Source organism: Peromyscus californicus, unplaced genomic scaffold, assembly GCF_007827085.1.
Source record: "Peromyscus californicus insignis strain IS unplaced genomic scaffold, ASM782708v3 Scaffold_6__1_contigs__length_162567912, whole genome shotgun sequence".
NCBI lineage: Eukaryota > Metazoa > Chordata > Mammalia > Rodentia > Cricetidae > Peromyscus > Peromyscus californicus.
Window position 1 is genome coordinate 17,917,294 of NW_026294584.1, and position 20,831 is coordinate 17,938,124.

The 20,831-nt window shown below is 43.4% G+C and overlaps 1 protein-coding gene across 1 annotated transcript in view; it reads right to left on the reverse strand.

Moving 5' to 3' along the window:
* Cdk6 (cyclin dependent kinase 6) overlaps positions 1–20,831 on the reverse strand; it is a 210,833-nt gene that overhangs the window by 93,508 nt on the left and 96,494 nt on the right. Inside the window, exon 3 of the mRNA XM_052720182.1 lies at positions 18,278–18,445. Coding sequence (XP_052576142.1) covers positions 18,278–18,445 — 168 coding nt within the window. The remainder of the gene's footprint in view (positions 1–18,277; positions 18,446–20,831) is intronic.

The window sequence follows — 20,831 nt, forward strand, 5'->3', positions numbered from 1 at the left end:
CGTTTGCTTATGTTGGGGAATATTACTTTATGCAAAGATGTGCTGCACTTGTTTATGTTGCAGAATATTTGTCAACTATGTAAAGATGTGTTGCATTTGTTTAACTATATAAAGATGTGCTGCATTTAACTATGTAAAGATGAGTTGCATTTGTTTAACTATATAAAGATGTGTTGCATTTGTTTAACTATGTAAAGATGTGTTGCATTTGTTTAACTATGTAAAGATGTGTTGCTGTTTTACCTTGCCTGCCTAAGGCACCTGACTGGTCTAATAAAAAGCTGAATGGCCAATAGCTAGGCAGGAGAGGGATAGGTGGGCCTGGTGGGCAGAGAGAGTAAGTAGGAGAAGGAATTTAAGGGGGGGAGGGGGAGGGGGAGGGGGAGGGGAGGGGGAGGGGGAGGGGGAGGGGGAGGGGGAGGGGGAGGGGGAGGGGGAGGGGGAGGGGGAGGGGGAGGGGGAGGGGGAGAGAGAGAGAGAGAGAGAGAGAGAGAGAGAGAGAGAGAGAGAGAGAGAGAGAGAGGGAGGAAGAAGAGGAGGAGGAGGAGAGGGAAAGAGTGGAGATGCCTGAGGCCAGCCAGCCAGGTAGTGCCAGACAGACAGATAGACATGAAGGAATCAGGAAAAGTAGGACATACAGAATGAAAGAAGGGAAAAAGCCCTGAGGCAAAACTTAGATAAAGAGAAACAGGTTAAATTAAGTTAAAAGAATTAAAGGGACAAGCATAAGATAAAGTTGAGCATTCATAACTAATAGTAAGTCTCTGCGTCATGATTTGGGAGCTGATGGTCTGAGAAAGCCTGCTACAAAGAAAAAAAAGGGGGGAAATCACACAAAATTTAACTAGAAAACTAAGGCTCAATTAAGGAGCTTAAGAAGTACTGTGGGGTTCAGAGCAGGACATACCCAAGGAAAGCTGGTCCCCAGTCAGGTTATGTTGTAGAAGTTCCTCAATTTCACTTCTATACAGCACTGCTCATGTGGCCAAACCACACCTTTACCCTGAATCTAAGAAAAGCCCGGAAGCACGGCTTTGTTTTCAAAGACAGTATTGTGTTTCAATGGAAATACTGAACTGGTACTGGATAGATAAGAGCAACACCAAGAAAATGCTATCAAAGACTGAACGAGAGAACAGCGATTGTGTGAAATGCCACACACACAGTTTTAGAATAGAAGAGCAAGAGGGAGTTGTTAGTTTAGGTACCGACTTCTTTGTAAATGGGGGCATTCCTGAGCGACTCTGTAAAACCAGACAAGACAGTGCAGGTTACGGAAGGGCTGGGCTGAGAGCCTCAGGAATTTCTTTCCACTAATTTCTTTGCAAGGTTAATAGCTGGAAGAGTTCTTAGGTGACACATCTTAAGTAGACGATGGGAAAAAGTCTGTGTTATTTGTGACATTAACTCTTAATCCATGGTACAGTGAGTCATTTATTCACCAGAGGAGACTCTAATCTATTTGGGAAATGAAACTTTCTGAATATTAACTACCACTTATCCCCAAGAGAACATAACTAGAATGCAAAATGATCGTACAGAGAAAATTAAAATGCTCGTTTAGACTACAGAAACCTTTTTTTGCATGTATGTGTGCAGTGTGCATGCAGGTATGCATTTGTGTCTGCATTTATGTGGGCATGTATGTGTGTGTGTAGGCCTGCTTTTGATCTTGAGTGTCTTCCTAGATGGCTTTCCATTTTACTGAGGCAGGGTCTCTCACAGAACCCAGAGGCTGACAATGCTGGCTAGTGGAGCTTGCCCTGGCTGCCTCTAGGTGCCAGGACTGCAGGCAGCTGCTTTGTCTCCCTGGTCTTATGTGAGTTCAGGGGATTGAAACTTGGAAACTCCACAAGCTCTGGAGGTAAGGGCTTTAGCCAGTGAGCCTGCTTTTATAGTTTACTAAGTTACTGCCCGCTCACCTACCTGTACCCTCCAGAGACTATCAAAATGACAGTCTCGAAGGGACTTGTTCTTACTTTTTAGGGTTTACCTTCTAGGTGCTCAAGTGCTGTTCTGCTGGAGCCCAAACTCAAAGCCCCTGCCGTGGCCTTTAGCTACCCGCCTACTAGGTCAGGAAGGAGTGAAGACTGACAGACAGTCTGACACTCCACACTGAGGGGCTGGTTCCTCAGTACTGTCTGACAGTGTGTTTACAACAACATGCTCCTCTGTTCTCATTCTCTCATTGAAAATTCTGAAACTGTCTGGATTTGAGTATCCAATATATAAGAGAAGAGCTAAGGTATACAGACTCCATTCTAATCTCTACCCAGACTTTAATATTGCTGAAATAATACGGAAGGTGGGAGATTTCCTCCACCTATGAATTCACTAATTTTAGGACTACTAGAAAGTTCTCCCTTTGAGAGACATTAATAATTAAAAACAGTCTCTTGAGGTATCAATACCCTAATGCTAGTGTGTATGGTTGCCTAAGTAACAGGATGCTGGTAAGAACATGGGCTGGATGGTCGTGTGCATTTCCTTCTGTCTTCACGTGCAGGTGCAAAGAGGTTAGCATACCACAGAGCTCAATCACAGCACTGGATGGAGGGTCTTTTCTTCTCACACGTGAGCTTGTTCTCACAATGACCCTGTAAGGTGCACACTGGTGTTTTCTCCACCTTCAGAGAGGATACATCTAGGACAAGAGAGGCTGAAGTGTGGTGGTATTGTGTTCCCCAAAATATTGTGCACCCTAATAAACTTATCTGGGGTCAGAGACAGAACAGCAACTAGATACCAAAGCTAGAAAATGGTGGCACTCACACCTTTAATCCTAACACTCCAGAGGTAGAAATCCCTCTGGATCTCTGTGAGTTCAAGGTCACATTGGAAACAGCCAGGCATGGTGACACACGCCTTTAATCCCAGAAGGTGAACCTGTAATCCCAGGGAGTGGTGGTAGAAAGCAGAAAGGTATGTAAGGCGTGAGGACCAGAAACTAGAAGCATTTGGCTGGTTAAGCATTTGGCTGGTTAAGCTTTCAGGCTTCTAGCAGCACAGTTCAGCTGAGAGCCATTCGGATATGAGGACTCAGAGGCTTCCAGTCTGAGGAAACAAGACCAGCTGAGGATCCGGCCAGGTGAGGTTAGCTGTGGCTTGTTCTGTCTCTCTGACCATCCAGCATTTCACCAATAACTGGCCCAGGGTTTGATTTTATTAATAAGAACTTTTTAAGATTCCTGCTACACTGAAGAATTCACTTAAGGTGACTCAGCTTGTCACAGCCCAACAAGCTTCACATAAAAGCTGGTTCCTCACTGTACTGTCTTGGCAACGAAGTGAGATTTTTCAGAAAAGGCTACTCTGACTACAGTTGAAAATGGTAGGAGAGAAAAGAGAATATAATATAGTCCAGGAACACTCGGATCAATTAAGGCTTCAAAAACAATGTTGTCAAGGAGGAGGAAAACGGGAAGAAACACTAAAACATGGTCAATAGTTACTGTGTAAAGCAAAGAAAGGATGTACTCTTTAGGGAGGCTGGGAACTACTTATTCGCTAGTACCTATGAGACAGAACACACATATATCCTTCCCCACAATGCATTATGAAGAACATCAGGTATACAGCATTTCAAATGCCGATGTCTTCTCAGTCCTTCCTAATGTAACATCTGGCCTAAGGTGGCAGTCACTAAATATTCAGTGGGGTACAGTCACTAAATATACAGGAGGTGGGGTACAGTCATTAAATATGTAGGAGGTGGGGTGTAGTCACTAAATATACAGGAGGTGGGGTACAGTCACTAAATACACAGGAGGTGGGGTACAGTCACTAAATACACAGGAGGTGGGGTACAGTCACTAAATATACAGGAGGTGGGGTACAAATGCTGAGTTCAATTTTTCAGCTCATTGAAGATCGTGACACTAAACACACTTTTATAAGCATCATGTACACGATGCCCATTTCCCTGCCTTGTACCGAAGCATGACTCAAAGCCTTGTGTACGCTGGCTAAGCACTCTGCCTGAGCCACATTCCCAAACTCTGACAGGGTTTTTAAACCTGTTCCTTAAGGAGCGTTGAGGGACGGAGGTAAAAGCAAAGGCAACTAGATTCAAGCAAAGATGACTCCTACAAAGAGCTGAAAAATAACCAGTACCTTACACTACCTAGTCAATTTTTCAAATTTTAGACTTTGAACATTAAAAAAAAATCTGTTATTATAAAAAAAAAACTTGAATGGATAAGCTAAGCCAAGAAAGGGGAATAGTGGTAAACCAAGACCACACGGGCAAGCTCACAATGAACACACGCCACTTTCCTAACGGATCCAAACATCTGAGAAGCGCGTCCTCACTACCAATTACTATATGGTGAGCATGAACCATGGGATGTCCCGGTTCCTCCCGCGAGGAGCTTGTTGTCTAGTGAAGAGTAAATTATGGTCTTTTGTGGCTGCTTAGGTTAGACTCCCTCATTAGGGGTTAGTCACATAATGACCACATGGAAGGTATATAATTTGTCAACTTTAGCAAAAACTGGATTATGGGGATTAAAAAAAGAGAGAAACAGAAAGGTGTCTAATTAAACACAACATAATCATGTTACTTTAGGCCCAATAAATTAAAGCAACAGTTATTTAAGTCTTCAGGCAGAGGGAGGATATATTTTGGAAAAAAAAGGGCACTGAGCCTTTTTCCTTGAGATGGCTCAGTGGGAAAGACACCTGCTGCTAAGCCCAAAGACCTGAGTTTGATTTCTGGGACCCACGTGGTGGAAGAAAAAAAAACCTCACTTCTAAAAGTTGTCCTCTGACCTCTGGAAGTCCCGCCCCAACACAAATTTTTTAAAAAATTAAGGCTTTGTTTGCAAATGCAAAAATAATTTTTTGATAGTCCCCTTAATACTAAGCCAGTAGGACACTGTACAACTCGTGAGATGCTATGCAGATTCCTGACCATAAAACATGCTCCCTTTTCAACAAGAGATCCTAATTGTGTCTGGAGGAATTACTGCCCACAGTCAGCAACTTCTAGTGAAAAAGGTAAAGGTCATACTCATGTACTTGGTTTCCACAACAGTATGATTTAAAGAGAGTTATGGCCAAGGATGCCTACTTGATTTAAAAGGACAGTTTTTTAAAATTTCTTCCCTCCCTCACCCCCTCTTTATTTTACTTTCTAGCTCTCTCCAGTTTCTCTGTTCCTTGACACACCCCACCCTTGAACACCAATGTGTCTTCAAACAACTTTCATACTGGGTGTGGCAGACATGCCTTTAATTTCAGCATCTAGAGGGCAGAGACAGGCAGAGCTCTGTGAGTTTGGTCTGTCTATTGAGTTCCAGGCTGGCAAAGGTTACAGTCAGAGCTGAGAACCTGTCTCAAAACAGAAACAAAAACAGAAAACAAAAGCCAACCAAACAAAATCTAATGTTCATACAAGTCTCCTTGCTTCTTTGAGAACAAATTCCCAAATACACCATACAGCTATACAGTGAAACAGGATTAGATCTACTCCATTTCACCAACTCCCTCCAGATCACGAGCGATTTCTCAATGGACACAAACTCTCTCTACCAACCCACCCATCACACCATACTAGAGTTTGACTATAACGACAAAAACACGCAGTTTGATCATGTTCTTCTAGGCATGCTCTCCCTTCGTGCCTGTAACACTCCTCTCCTTGCTTTGCCTTCCAGTCTTCATTCTTGAAGTGGGGGGCTTAGAAATCAGCTCTCTTGTGAAGTCTTCCTACACTTTCCAAGAGGAAACAATATCTGCTTCTAGACAGATGCACAAGGATTTATGTGGTTGGGTAAGACATGCAGAGGACATGTACATAACATACAAGTGTATGCTTCACATATGCAATTCATACTAATTTAAGGAATTAAGTCATGATATCAATTGCATGACTTAATAAAATCACTTAATTTTAAGGAATAATTCATATAACAGAAAAAATTGCTACCTTGCTGTTTTTAAAAATCAACTTTCTTGTCTATATATCAGGCTGAATTCCCATGTGAAGATGTCATCTGTAAAACTCTCAGAAGACTTTTCAAGCTCAGAAAACGTTTGCTGATTACTATGGTTACTGAAGAATCTAAGGAAATCAGTTCTGGCTGGTGCAGGTGCTGAAGCTTTCAACATCTGTGAAACATTTACAGAATAAAGTACACGATGAGTTATAAAAATCACTGAATAATCCATGTACCTTGGAGAGGAAGCAATAACACTAGTTTCTACCCCCACAGAGGCACTGTGGCTTTGGGAGTTTCTGAGATCAATGAAGGCCTTGTCACTGGTATGTACCCAACAGCCACCTGCATTTTCCGATTTTATTCAGGCAGCAATGAGTGTTACCTACAGCGTGACCAGGCTATGCAGAGCTATGCTGGTTCTGGATGATGAAACCCAAGTGGAAGGAAGTCTGAAGCGAGCTTCTGGAAGAAACTGTCTTCACTGAACAAAGGCAGCGAAATCCACTTGGCCCCCTACTGCTTTACATCTTGCTTAGAGCTTTGTAGTAATGGAGATGCGATAACTGATAACTGAAATACAGCAGCCATTGAGAGACTGGGGGATGACATAACCAACGCACTGAGTGATAAGGACATCTTTTGTTTTCCTCAGTATTTGATTATACTATCCAAGATGACATCACTGAGACAATCATACCAGTGGTAGAATTACCCATCTCCAGACTTCTTATCTAGATTAAGAAATTAATGCCCTAGCCAGGTAGTAGAAACACACACCTCCAGTCCCAGCACTCTCAGATCTCTGCATTTGAGACCAGCCTGGTCTACAGAGTGAGTTCCAGGACAGCCAAGGCTACACAGAGAAACCCTGTCTTGAAATACCAAACTAAACCAAACCAAACCAAAACTACCAACAAAAAAACTCCCAACCCCAACCCCCCCCCCCCAAAAAAAACCCCAACAAAACAAAGAAATTAATGCCCACTACTCAGGAAACATTGTATTTGTTATTCTGTACTTGTAACCACACACATGTTGATGCAAACAGTATCTTTAAAAAATACCAGAGGACCTCTCAGGGCTGGAGAGATGGCTCAGCAGTTAGGAGCACTGACTGCTCTTCCTGAGGACCTGGTTGCAATTCCTAGCACCCACATGGCGGCTCACAACTGTCTGTAACTCCAGTTCCAGGCGACACAATACCCTCATACAGACATACATGCAAGCAAAACACCAATGCACATAAAATAAAAATAAATGAATTATAAAATAAAAACTTGTGGATCTCAGCTTTGGTGATGAGCAGTAGAATCAGGCCTGAGGAGCTAGCAAGCCAGTCCTTAGTTATGATGTGCGTCTGCCGCCAAGTATCATCAGCTGGAGATCTGAGGGAGCAGGTGGGAATGGGGGCTGAGGCTCAGAGGGGATCCTGGGGCATGGCAGATGGCATGGATGACTCTGCAGAGATCTACCGGCCTGACTGATGTCAGAACATTCTGGATGCTTTAGGACTGGGCAGACACAGAAGCACCCAGCAAAGGAGATGCCCAGAGGCACTCAGGAGAGATGGAGCGGAGGGCTCAGTGGCATTCTGTTAAGGAAAAAGAGGTGTGTGAAGTAAAATCCTTCTGGAGAACACTGAGTTCTCAAACGGGCGGGCTTCCACTTCTTCCATTGCGGGCAACTGTTTGTTGTAAGACTTAACAAAACAGTGAGGTGAAAGAACATGTCCAAGAGGGTTGCTGCAACCAAAGAAACGAGACAACCCTCAAATGTTCATCCCAAGAGACTGTACAGCAGAGGTTTGGACAGTCACACCGCGAAGATAAGACAAAGAACAAATAGGGTGGATGCTAGATGTAGAAAAATGCCCAAGATAAATCAAATGAAAAAGCAAGTAAGAAACACAGAAGAAGCGAACAAATGGCCTGGACGGATACCTTGAACTCTTATCGACAAATAGCCTGTACGTACATCATGAATTCTTTCCTATCCTCCAACTCCGAGAGCTTTCTACGAACAGCAAAAGGTATGAAACTTCATTCACATTACTAACAGTGACCTATCTGGACACTTAACTTTTAAAATAACTCCACCAATTAAGAAAGGATGCAGGTTAAGAACATCGGCTAAAGAAACAGAGTTTTAAAATAGGAGATGGCTCTAAGACACTAGCCACCCGAGGACCTGATTGTTCTCCAGAACACACCAACTGTCCTGACGCCACACAAGTGCCACAGCGTGGGCACCCTCCCCACAAAATAAATGTTTAAGAAGTAGAATCACTCATTCATAATGCTACAAATGGAACGTAGAAGGATACACTAACAAAAACCCACTGAGCTTTGTAAACTGCATCATATAAATAATGTTATTTCTAAGCAATTGCCTCCCCGTACTAAGCTTCAAAAGGTAAATTTACTGGAAAATAAAGGCTATTTCCTAAATATTTAAAGCAACTAGTACTTTTCTAAAATGCATTTGGTGACTTGTCTTCCTGAAATGTCACAAGACTAATGATACCCAAGAACTACAACCAAATAATGGCATGTAGCACCTTTAAAAACAGAAGTACAGGGACTAGAGAGACGGCTCAGCAGTTAAGAGCATTGCATGCTCTTCCAGAGGACCAGTGTTCAATTCCTAGCATCTACATGCTGCCTAACAACTGCCTATAACTCCATTTCCATGGGATCAGACACCTTCTTCAAAACACTGGCATACAGAATAAAATAAAAATAAATGAATCTAAAAAATAAAATAAATCCAGAAGTACATAAACCACAACGGAAAGGTGAGCAACAGAGAACAACGTGGACCTTTCTTTCTGTGGGTGCAGTGACAAGACATGCAGGTTCAGCACTTCATTTTTACAAGACACAGCCAAGGAGCCCTTACAGGACAGCGACACACGGAGAGGAAGGTGGGTGACACTGTGCAGCCATCCCCGCAGTCCCTGAAGGCACCGCGGAAGAGGGTTTTCTTACTGTAAATGGATGGCTTCTTCAGTCTTGTCAACGTCTTGGACACTGCCCTGTGCCATATCCTGACTCTCTCCTTGTCAGGAAAAAGAACGACAGTGGCCAACACCCAGTCAGGAATGAGGACAATGCATCTGCACTTTCCCTGGACTTAACTTTTCTCAGTTCATAACGGCTAATTCTGGTTTTTCCTATCAGCACATCTTTCCACATGTAGCTATAAGGAAGTGGAGTGGTCAGGCACTGAGTAAAGCTACTTTATGTACTATAGAGTCATAGAGGCTTAAGAAAATATATTACAATTTACTAAATTACATTTTAAGTTTATTTCCCCCTTTTTATTTACTTTTATGGGTGTTTTGCCTGCATGTATGTCATTGCCTGTGGAGGCCAGAAGAGGGCATTAGATCCCCTGGAACCAGAGTTACAGAAAGATGTGGGTGCTAGGAAGGGAACCCCGATCCTCTAGAAAAGCAGCCAGTGCTCTTGAAACTGCAGAGCCCCTTGTCCAGCCCCTAAATTTTAGCTATTTTGAATAACTATGCCATAAGCCCACTGGTAAAATACCTATCTTAAAGTTACACAGTTTGGGCATATATGTGCTGGGTGGAATACTTGTCAAGCATGGAAGGTCTGGGGTTCAATCTCTAGTTCCGGGTCAGGGAGGGGTGCAATTTTAAAAGTTTATGTTTAGAGCACAAGGTAAGATTTTGTTTCTACTCTAACTCCATTAAAATGTCTCCCAATTTAATACTGACTAATTTTTCATTTAGTCATAGAAATGGCTATGATTAGTAGTTCCATGAGATCTAAGTGTGGACCGTGACAATCCAACCAGCCATGCATCTGAGTAAAATGAAGAAAATCTTGATTTTTCGGTAATACAGTTTAAATAAATACTATATTTTAGCAACAAGAATAACAAAACAAGCTGGATTCCTGGTGCTGAAATTCCAAGATGCTTCAGAGAAGAGGCAAAGTAGGGGTGCCTTCAGGGAAGCGAGGTTTTGGGTGATGGTCTTTCCACACCTCAGGCTCCCTACCTCCTCTACAGGCAAGCCTCTTATTTCATCACAGCTTCTCCACTCCCTGAGCAACCACCACGGACTTGTGCAGGATGTTGGCTGCTGAAATGTATTTCACAATGATAACGAAATGGGTAACAAAAAGCCAAACAGATGGGAATAATACGAGGGCTGTTATGATAGGAAAATCAAGTCACACGGAGTGGTCCTGGGGAGCTAGAGGAAAACCCAAAGTCACAGAGTGGCCCAGGGGAGCTACAGGGAAATCAAGTCACATGGAGTGGTCCTGGGGAGCTACAGGGAAATCAAGTCACATGGAGTGGTCTTGGGGAGTCAGGCAGACTTTAGAGAGGAGATGCAATCTGAGTGAGTTGGGAAGAATGTCTAATGGCTTGGGGACACAAATGTCACAATGTTGAGGTGGATAGATCACAGGGCATGTGGATGGGTTTGGGGAGAACTCCAGGGGCACACACTTCACAGTCTACCCAGGATTGCTGTTTTCCCACGGTGGTCCATGCTGCATGACTGCTCCCACGGTTCCCTTCTGTAACCCAGTCCTGTCTTTCCAGGAAAAAGAAAATATGCTCTTCTGTCCAACTGAGGGCCCGATCTCCCATCCCCTCTGCAGAAGTGGATGTTTTACAGTCAGGCAGAGAACAAGTGGAGAGCATTGGTTTAGGAATCCACTCCACGTTCTTGATAGTTACTTTTTCTTTTCTTTTCCAAGGTTCCAGTTGTATTTTTTCCCCCGGATCTGCTTTCTCTAAACTAGTAAAAGCTAGTTTTCTGGAACTAGATTACAGGCAGACTTTGGCCCATTTAACAAGGTCAGACTGTTTATTCTTGACAGGATTCTTTCCCACTGTAAAAAGGTACTTTTAAATGCCACATTCCAAACCCAGTGCCAGTAAGCCACTGAAGCATATTTTCCCACAAGAACGGATACCATGCGCGGTCCCCTACCTCACTGAAATCATCCAGCCTTCACAAGGTGTAGACAGAATTTAATGCCACCATGAACTCTACCAACTGAAGTATATCCACCAAATACTCACAAAACACGTCCACACATTTCAGAGCACGGGTAACCTTTACAATGCAATTAATCAAAACAGAAGTGGGGAAGAAAAGGAAGGGGTTTCAGAAATTAAAAAAAAAATCAAATGGCAGAAGAAGCTAAATCTGGAATTTTATATTAGTATCCAAACCTAGAAGTTGTAGAGCTTCTTATTCCTTATTTTGGGGTTTTTATGGTTGAGCTGTTAAATTTACAGCCCCATTTTTAGACTCTGCCAAGCCTTCAGAATAAACACATGAGCAGCACTAAAGTAAATTCTCCTACGTTTTCCCCTTCCTTCATTTGGATGTTTCCCCGAGATACAGAGGTAGATTATTCTTCCACGGCCAACTGTCAAGTTTAACCTTCATATTTATGAGGGATTTAAAAACCATCAGCACCCTTGCATTTGCTGGGCCCAGCAGTATCACTCACCCTGCATTTCAATCCCTAAAGCAGAGAAGAGCTCAAATCAGGGGTAACAAGAGGGTGGGCTCAGCCACCAAACAGCATCACTGAGGTACAGCCTAGAGACAATGGCAGTCAAGTCAAACTCAGGCGGGACGTCCAGTGGTACAGTCTAATCACGTAGAAAACTGACCTTAGTTTTTGGAGACCTGTACAGATTGAGAAGGTTAGACAGAAACATCTCTCTAATATTCTCACGTGCCCACATGGACCAAGTCAAGTATCTGATGATAAAGGAGGAGTTGTCAACCTTTTCTTGAGATGGTTCCTCCAAAGAGGCCGAGAACGATTAATCTTTAAATAAAGGTTCAGCGCACAGAAAACAAAGGCACACAGGTTAGAAAGGACAAAAATCTGACAGAGCCGGACAGACCCTCAAAATACAGACGTTACTCTGCTGGGGCTCAGGAGTCTTCCCCGGAGATGGCAAAGTCGGCGGAATGACCAGACGAACCCCGTGTCTAGGTGCTCACAGTTGATGTAATGGCACAGGCTGTCCAGTGCCAGGAGCTGGGAATGTAGGCACCAATGTATTTGTGAAGACAGGGAGCTGAGCAGCAAGTTCAAAGAACTAGGAAACATTGAGTGGTGTTGGGTAATTAGTGATATATCTTGGTGTATACAGCTGGGGATGAGAAGAGGGAAAAGTAGTTTGGGGATAGTGTAAACAAACATCCAAACAAGCCACAGAGCTGGGAGTTGATTACTTAGGTCCTGGAGAATCATGAGGCCTCATTCATTTATTCATCCCATGTAAACTTTGAATTGAATGAATAAAAACAGATAAACCAATGTTACAAAATTCCAGTAACATCCTGACTTCTACTATGAGATTATTAAAGTCCAGACAAAAATGGAGATAGGGATACCTCCCCCTGCTTTACAAGGTGGTTGTGACAGCTGAAAACAAGAAGTTCACACATCCGAAGAGTTAAAGAAGACACAAAAACCCTCATTCTAGAAACATTGTTTTACATTCCATCCCAAGGACCGTGCCTCATAGTCTGGCTATGGAAATAATACCTTTGAGGGAGGCAAGCTTAGGAGATGAAGTTGTCTTATTACAGAGGGTTTCAGATCATTTCTTGACACCGCATAGGAAGTACACCCTCAAAAAATATTGAAGGTAGAAGACAGGAATATTCTCATCTTCTGGAGCCCTGGGAAGCCACTGCTCGCAAGGCTCCATGAAAACATTCGATCTCATCAACTTTAACACGTGCTGTCTTCACGTTGAAGTCTGATTTCAGGCTTCCGACGTTTGAATGACATCATACGGTATGTTTATGACAAAATATAAAAAGTCAGGAGACAACTAGACTCTATGCACACCATCTCTGGATGGGACACGCTAGCTGAACATGTACAGAACACGTGAAAAACATCCAGTCTTTTCTCTGAGTAAAACATCCCCCAGGCAGGAGCACTACAGTTCAGCCATTTTTGTCCAGAACTAATTCACAACAGTCACCACTTATGAAGGAGCTAGCCTGAGGTGAGCCAAATGAATGCCTATCTTTTATGGACAAGGAGAACAGTCCTTTGATTCACCTCACAAGCGGGGCTGGTGTAATGAGATACCCACACATATGCACACCCACCTACAGCGGTTTCCTCTACAGTGCAGAATTCATTCTTTTTCCGCATGGGAGAAACTCACACAGTGCTCATCGATGTTTGCTGTTCCCGTCAGGCAGGGCTAGCCGATCAGACAGCAACTCAGACGTGTTTTGTTGCTGCCGCCGAGAATGAGCAACAGAGGATCTGGATGGGTCCACATGTTTGTTTTGGCCCTGGCGTTTTCCACGTGTGCAGCCCTGGGGATCCTGTGTCCTGTTCCCAGCTCTGCATCGCCCCCCTTCTGCTCCACTTCCCTCGCTGGTGAAAGTGAAGACGAAACCAGCACAAACACCTCATTGCTAGGTATGAAATACGGACTGGAACTGGAAGTTTTTAACAAAACAGACCTGTTTGTGTCATGGCAAGATGTTGAGGCAGGAGGGAGTTACAGGAGCCTTTCCTGCTTCAGAGGTGTGTCCTGAACTTTCTCTGAGGTGCTGAGGCGATGGGCTTTGGGGTTTTTTCCATGATGCTCATGTAACACTCTTGGTTTGATCCATTCAGTATGCACTGGCAGCCTCTGGAGGCTTCTGTGGGAGCAACTCAGCTCCTGAAGCCGAGGCACAAGCCCTGCCGGGTCTCCGGAGTAAATACCACATGCATGGAGAAGAAGCAATCGTAAAGAGTTTTCCTGTGTAAAAGATGACATGGTTCTCCAACCTCTGGTCCTACTTCACTCTGTCACGTGAGCTTGCTAACTAGGTGTCACACACTGAGCAGATGACTTGATGTACACACATCCAACAGACTGGCATCCACATGGGTTCTGGAAGGAGGATGCTGGGGATCCTTGTGAACATCCCACATTCTGGCACAGGTGAATGATGTGGGCTTCTCTGACTCCAGCCTGGGTAAACCCATGAGTTATGTGGTCCCACAGAACTCTAACCTATTCCTCCACTGCATTTTCCTCAGTTTCTTGTTCTTTTTTGGTCTTTCGAGACAGGGTTTCTCTGTTTAACAGTCCTAGCTGTTCTGGAACTTGCTCTGTAGACTAGGCTGGTCTCAAACTCACAGAGATCTGCCTACCTCCGCCTCTGGAGTGCTAGAATTAAAGACATGGGCCACAACCGCCCGGCCTTTCCTAGGTTTCTAAAGCTACATTCCCTCATGCGACTGCTATATTCGGATCTGTCTCCCAATTTTTAAAAAGTAATTACACACATCTTTTGTGCATTGGTGTGAAGGTGTCAGATCCCCTGGAACTGGAGTTACAGATGGTTGTGAGCTGCCATGTGAGTGCTGGGAATTGAACCTAGGTCCTCTGGAAGAGCAGCCAGTGCTTTTAACCACTAAGCCATCTCTTCCAGCCCCTGCCATTGTCTCCTAATTTTGCTTGTAAGCTCTGAGAGCAAAGACCTTTGTCCACTTTCGTTCAGCATCATCTCTCAGGTTCATGGATAGAACCTGGCACGTATGAGTGACTGGTAACTGTTTGCTGACTCACAGTCACAACCCCGTTACCTTTCTTTTCCTAAGCATATGAAATTCTCTGAAACTGAATAGTTTCTTCAGTGTTTACCAACTGCTAATCACACACACACACACGACACTGGTCTGAGGAAGTACAAGCAGTTCAAACGGTGTCAGACTTGCAGTATTAAATGAATGATATTAAGTAATGCAGTATTTAGAATCTTATTACTGCCATTAAAAATCCCCAAGTGATTTTCTTCTTGTACTTTTTATGTCTCTCTAATAGCCTTACTCAGTTTATTATTATCTTTGGTGATTTCTACATGGGGAAATTGTGTTGATGCCATGAACACCTTTGATACTGAAGATAAGGCTGGATAGAGAAAAAGAGCTTTGGAGGAAGATTACATGTGGAAACATTGAAAAGTTTCTACAAAGCCCTCAAGAACACAAGTTATTGTTAATGACCCCCCCAAAATTCACACATGACTAGATGTATCAACATAGACAGGGGACGAAAATAATAAAAACTGTCTAATAATTCTATTCTTTTATTCGGAAGATGTTAATTACCTTTGAAGAATACAAAACCTCTTCTAAAGCTTGCTAGTATCAAAACACAATGAGTTAAAAATAACGTCCGTAAATAAGTAGGAGCACAATAGGCACATGTTCCTGTAACACCCTCAGTTTTCTGCTCAGGACAGAAGTTCGATTCACCAGGTGATTAATTCAGCAAAGAGGACTACTGTCACTTTAAGATCTCATCCATCTGTGGGCCTGAGTTCAAACCATCTTTCAATCTTAACATGAGGCCAGACAAGGGCAAGAAGCTTCCCTCGTTTTGCACAGGAATTCTTGCCAATGACTTCGTCAACACCATGGCACAAGATGAGCATTTGAAGGTCTACATTTTACTAAGTCCTTCAGTGTTAGGACCAGAAGGTAGCAATGTGGAATACTGAAACCATTAAAGCTATAAGCAATTCTTTCCCTATTTTTCTTATGACTCAAAATGCATGATTCTATACATTGGCATTTATTAACTTATTCATTAGAAAGTATTTCCTGAATCCCCATGCAAACACCCAGGTTGAACAAGGGTATTCCTCTTTAAATGCTTCACCACCTTATAAATAAAAGCCCCACATGAGTCATGAGTACCAACAGGACAGAAAATACAAGAGCTATTTCTCCGGGGGCTTGAACAAAGGCTCAGAGGTTGGTAATGATTGCTGAGCAATCATGAAGACTGGAGTTTGGACCCCCGAGTTCCCACATAACAAGCCAGGCATCCCACAAACAACCAGCTCTGAGGGGTCTGACTCCCTCTTCTGGCTGCCGGCTGCACACAGGTGCGTGCACCCTGAACGCACAAAAATCAATCTTTTTTTTTTTTTTAAGAGCATTATGCTATTACCAGAACAGCCAGTTTCTGCAGGGAGTTCAGAGAAAAGGGCCTGTGAATCAAGCCTTGAAAATAAGCAATATATTTACATTTTTTCAGAGCAGTTAAGACCGTGGTCTCAGGTCAGTTAACTTGCAAATCTTTTGCCATTCTGCAAAGTGGCTTTCCATTTCCCTATGAGACAGAACATACTATAAAATGGGTATTTCTAGGCATTGGAGTGCAGTCCATTAAAAGAATACTAAAAATAGCTTATCAGTTCAGTTTGAGAGACAGTGATTCTGGTTTTATATGTGTGTGTCATATGTCATTTTATTATGTGGATTTTTCCTGCAAGCAGAAAAAAATACCAACAATGGGAACTTTTTAAAATGCAGCACCCTAACGAAAACACACCTGTTAATATTGCCATGAGATTCCAAATATCATTCTTTGGAATAAGGTCTTTCTCAGTTACTAACATATTTTTATTATGTCACTATAGTAAACGCAGAATAGACAGCACAAACTAGATATCAAATAATCACAAATCTATATTTGCTATTGCCCTTTTCTGGGGATAAGAAAGAATTAGTCTGTATTTTCCTGTTTAAACATACCAACTTTCAGCAAGAATGGGATGTCAACTGATGTTACTCACAAGCTGGGTTACCATTCTTCAACCTTAACAACAACAACAAAATCCAAACAAAACCCAACTGGGTTTCCTGTTTTTATTTATAGTTATTAGGGCCAATTTAGGGGATTAACATGAAGCGTCCTGCTGGCTCAGCTCATCCTTCCCCCAATTAATGTGTCCAAGGACTAGTTCCTTCATCTGCTCCCCAAGGACTCCCTTAATCACAAAGCCTTATTCAAGCTTCTCCACAGGGCCCCCCCAAAACAAGGAGAGTAACTTCCTAAGGAAGTGCAAAGCCTACCTCACCCTTCCCACTGGGGAAGCTCACAGCTGCAGCCCTTTCTGGTGCGGTTATATAAGGGCTTGCTTCACTCCACCCAAGGCCTAGGCCTGGCTTTGAAATAACTGCTGGGGCCAGGTCTTCTCTAAGGCGCTGGAAAACAGAGGGCAAAGAGGTGACAGGTGGGATTTCTCCTTCCAGAGCACACTGTATTTCAAAGAAGGTTCCAGAGGATCCTGGTGCCTTGGGGAAGTATCCAGTGCTGGGAATGGAAGAGGTTTTATAGAAGTATCCAGTGCTGGGAATGGAAGAGGTTTTATAGATTTTTGAGTTTGTGCTTGGCATAGAGTGAAAAAGAGAAGGAAGCGGAAACCTTTCAGTAAGGTGGATGCTCTTCCTGACCAAGCTCCTTTTCTCCATGGTTTCCACTCCTGGACTTCAGCTTTGCATGGGACACAGCAGGAACCTGGGGAGGCCGCTGTGGTTTGCTTCTCTGTGTGGATGTCAGCCTTCTGGGAGCATCAGCTGTAGAAGCGCTGACTCATCCCCTCACAACAATGGCCAACGATGCCACCTCACATTTCTCAATGACAGCACCAACCAGGCCAGGTTCTGGTTTCAGAACCTCTCTGAGGCTGAAGATGGACTATCTCCTAAGCTTTAATATGTCTGAGGACAGTATTCCTGCAGCTTTACTCTGCATCCATCTCCTGCCCCACTAGTGACACAGTGAAGGAACACTACTTCCTCCTATCTACTCATGGATTTACTTCATACAAAGGAGGGCTTTCAATGAAAAGGGTTATTAATATTAACTCCTGGTGCTCTTCTTAGAGCCTGAGTGTAGACTTCAACAAGATGAGCTATAAAGAGAAACAGGAGTTAATTAAAGGAAGGACTGTTATAGCCCCGAAGCTTAAGTTTTTTGCCAAAACAAGGCCTCAGGTTCTCTCTCCTCTGGCCCACGTGAAGCCTTCACCTGGCTGCTGCTTGCTCATCATTCAGAGTTCAATCAAGGTGACTGTCAAGTTAATTTCTCACTTTGCTGATGGCATCATAGCTTCAGAGGACTGCTTTATCCCACCTGGGTAGGCAATGTGGCTGTTTCTCAAGGCACACTGCTGCAGACAGGTGACATTTCTCCTGCCTTCTCTATCCTGCCTCTGTGCCATGCAGTCTTCCATTGCTATCTACGCAACTGTAAAAACACACATTATAGGAAAAAGCACTTAGACATTTGTCACTGACTCCTTTCCAGTGGCTGAGAGGTCAACAGGCTATTTCTGCAACAAACCTAGCCAGATGCATCTGCAGTAAGCAAAACACTTTCCCCTAGCCCACCACTAACACAAAGTGCAGACAGACATTCCGTTCACAGACCAAGAAACACCATTAGGAGCACGAAGGGGGCAGTGGGTCATTTAAAACAGAAAAACTACGTTTAATGAATGGACTCACCACTGAGGTAAGGGCCATTTGAAAACTATAGATGCGGGCAAGGCCAAAGTCAGCCAGTTTAATTTGTCCACTGCTGGTCACCAGAATGTTCTGTGGTTTTAGATCACGATGCACTACTCGGTGAGAATGAAGAAAGTCCAGACCTCGGAGAAGCTGAAACATCATATCCTAAAGGAAATAACAAACATACAAAAGTCAGTAGACATCCACAGCAGTTCAAGTGCTGTAACAGACACCGAATCCCCAGCAGACCTGTGAAATGAATGCTCGTCTCCCCACCTCTTCATGCTCCCATCTTCCAGAACACCGTGAAATACTAACTGCCAACTGGTATTTTCTTAGCGAAAGGACCGCTTACAAATACTTTTCTATGGGATAGGAAACCTTCTGGAAGGCGCTGGTGGCTAATGCTGGGGAGGGGAAACAGGAAGTGGATCAAGGGGGATGTATTTTACTTCATACACGTTTATTTATTAGGTTATTTCAACAGTCAATACATGAAAAATAAAATACTTTAGTTTTATATGTATATAAATGGTTATTTTTATAGTGCTTATTCCTAAACTGTCACTACGCGTCAAGCACGTTTCTAAACGTTTTCTGTTTAGCAACCTATTTAGTTAAATCACACCACACATTCACTGAGGTGAATGACTGTTTTCACAGGTCAAGAAACTGACATATTGAAGGAAGTTAGATAATTGGCTCAAGGTCAAGACAACACCAAAGTTCGATTTAGAGTAGTCTTAAAAACAAAACGAAACACAATTCAGATGTCTTACCATAGCCCTTGATTAGTTAAATGAAGAAAGAAATACAAATGACAAGGCACGCTGTTTAATCTCTCTGACTCTCGGTGGCTTTACCGGGGCTGTTTCTACAGCCATGATGATGCAGACAGGCCAACATTTCTACTGTCTTCTCTACCTCGACCTTGAGTTGCTGGTTTCCCAGAATGGATGGTATCCTCTGAGCTGTGAGCCAAAACCAACCTCTTCTACCCTAAGTAGCTTCTAGCTAGATATCCCATCACAACAACGCAACAAATATTAACATATAAAATTGGTATGAGAAGTGGGATTGTTGCTGCGATAAACCTGGTCATGCAGTTGGAAATAGTTTGTAGGAAGAATGTGGAAGCTGTAGGCTAGAGAAGTACTAGATTGCTGTAAGCAGAACTTACTAGAACATTCCAGTGAAAGTGTATAAGGCTGGAATGCCAACAGGAATGTGGACACTAGATTGTAATCAAGAGCTTTCAGATGGAACAATAATTCTACCAGGAACTGAACTACAGATCATTGACAAAATAAACAAATATGACTGAGTTCTGCTGTACCACGAATATCGGAGTGAGACTAAATTCAAACCTAATGGGACTGTCTGGCAGAAAATACTTTAAGACAGCAGAGCACCCAGGCTATGGTGTGGTCACTGTTCACTGCATCTAGTTAGGTTCAGAGCATGAGTTCAAAACCAAAAATGGAAGAGAATGATGAAAAAAAAAAAATCTGTGCAATTAGAGAGCAGAGTGTCTTTAGACCTGTGGACAGGGCTGAGGATGTGAGTGAGGAGAAAGCAATTATACTGGTTAAAGAGATTAATTAGTGCCAAGAAAGGGAAGCCACAGACTTTCCATGAAGACAGTAAGAAAGGTGATTTGCCTGAGCGTTCCCATTCAGAGAAGACACCAGAGTAGAAAACTGTAAGCTCCTCTGGAAATCTTCCTTTGAAAAGAGAACCCTTGATGTAAAAACAATAAGCCTGGATAAAGAATGTTGCCATACAGAGGCTCTAGACTTCAAAAGGGATGCATGGGGAAACGTTTCCTCCAGTTTGAGGTGCAGGTGCGTGGAGGCCACTGCTGCCATACTCCTGGGGGGTAGGACATCTCAAGCTGGCATCAGAACTTGTCACCCACGTGGTACTGTTTCCAGGCAAGCAGGATGCAATGGTCACAAGATAATGGAAGCTCTCCCCAAGGTTCCAGAAAAAAGCCAATGTTAGCAGGGTTAGAGTACCTGGAGAAGATCTAAGAAGTTGACACGTACAGAGGGGAAGTGATGAAGCCAAACTCTCAGTGGGGACTACAGGACACTGGAGATGCCAAGACTGTGGGGCATTTGATGAGGAAGGCTGTAGAAATGGAGTGACACTGGCCTACGAGAGAGACGTGCATGCTACAGGCAAGGGTTGTAGAGGAAAGGCTATTGAGGTCATGGGCGCTCAGCTGATGCCATCAAAGGCCTGCAGGTTGGGAGTGGAGGGCCAGGGCTCAGTGCCTGCCTGACAGGTTTCAGTCCTGCTGTGGCCTACGCTTTCCTTGCTAGTCTCCTGCTCTTCCCTCTGGAATGGGATGGGAGTGTCTATTCCATGCTATTGTACAAAGGATGTAACTTGTGTTATGATTTTATAGGGGCTTACAGCTAAGAATCTGCCCTGAGTCTCAGGAGACTGGGTTTCTGAACAGTGTTTGAATTATTACAACTGGGGATTCTTGAAGCTAGATTGAGTAAAGTTTGTATTAACTATGAAGTGGTCATGAGCCTCTGAG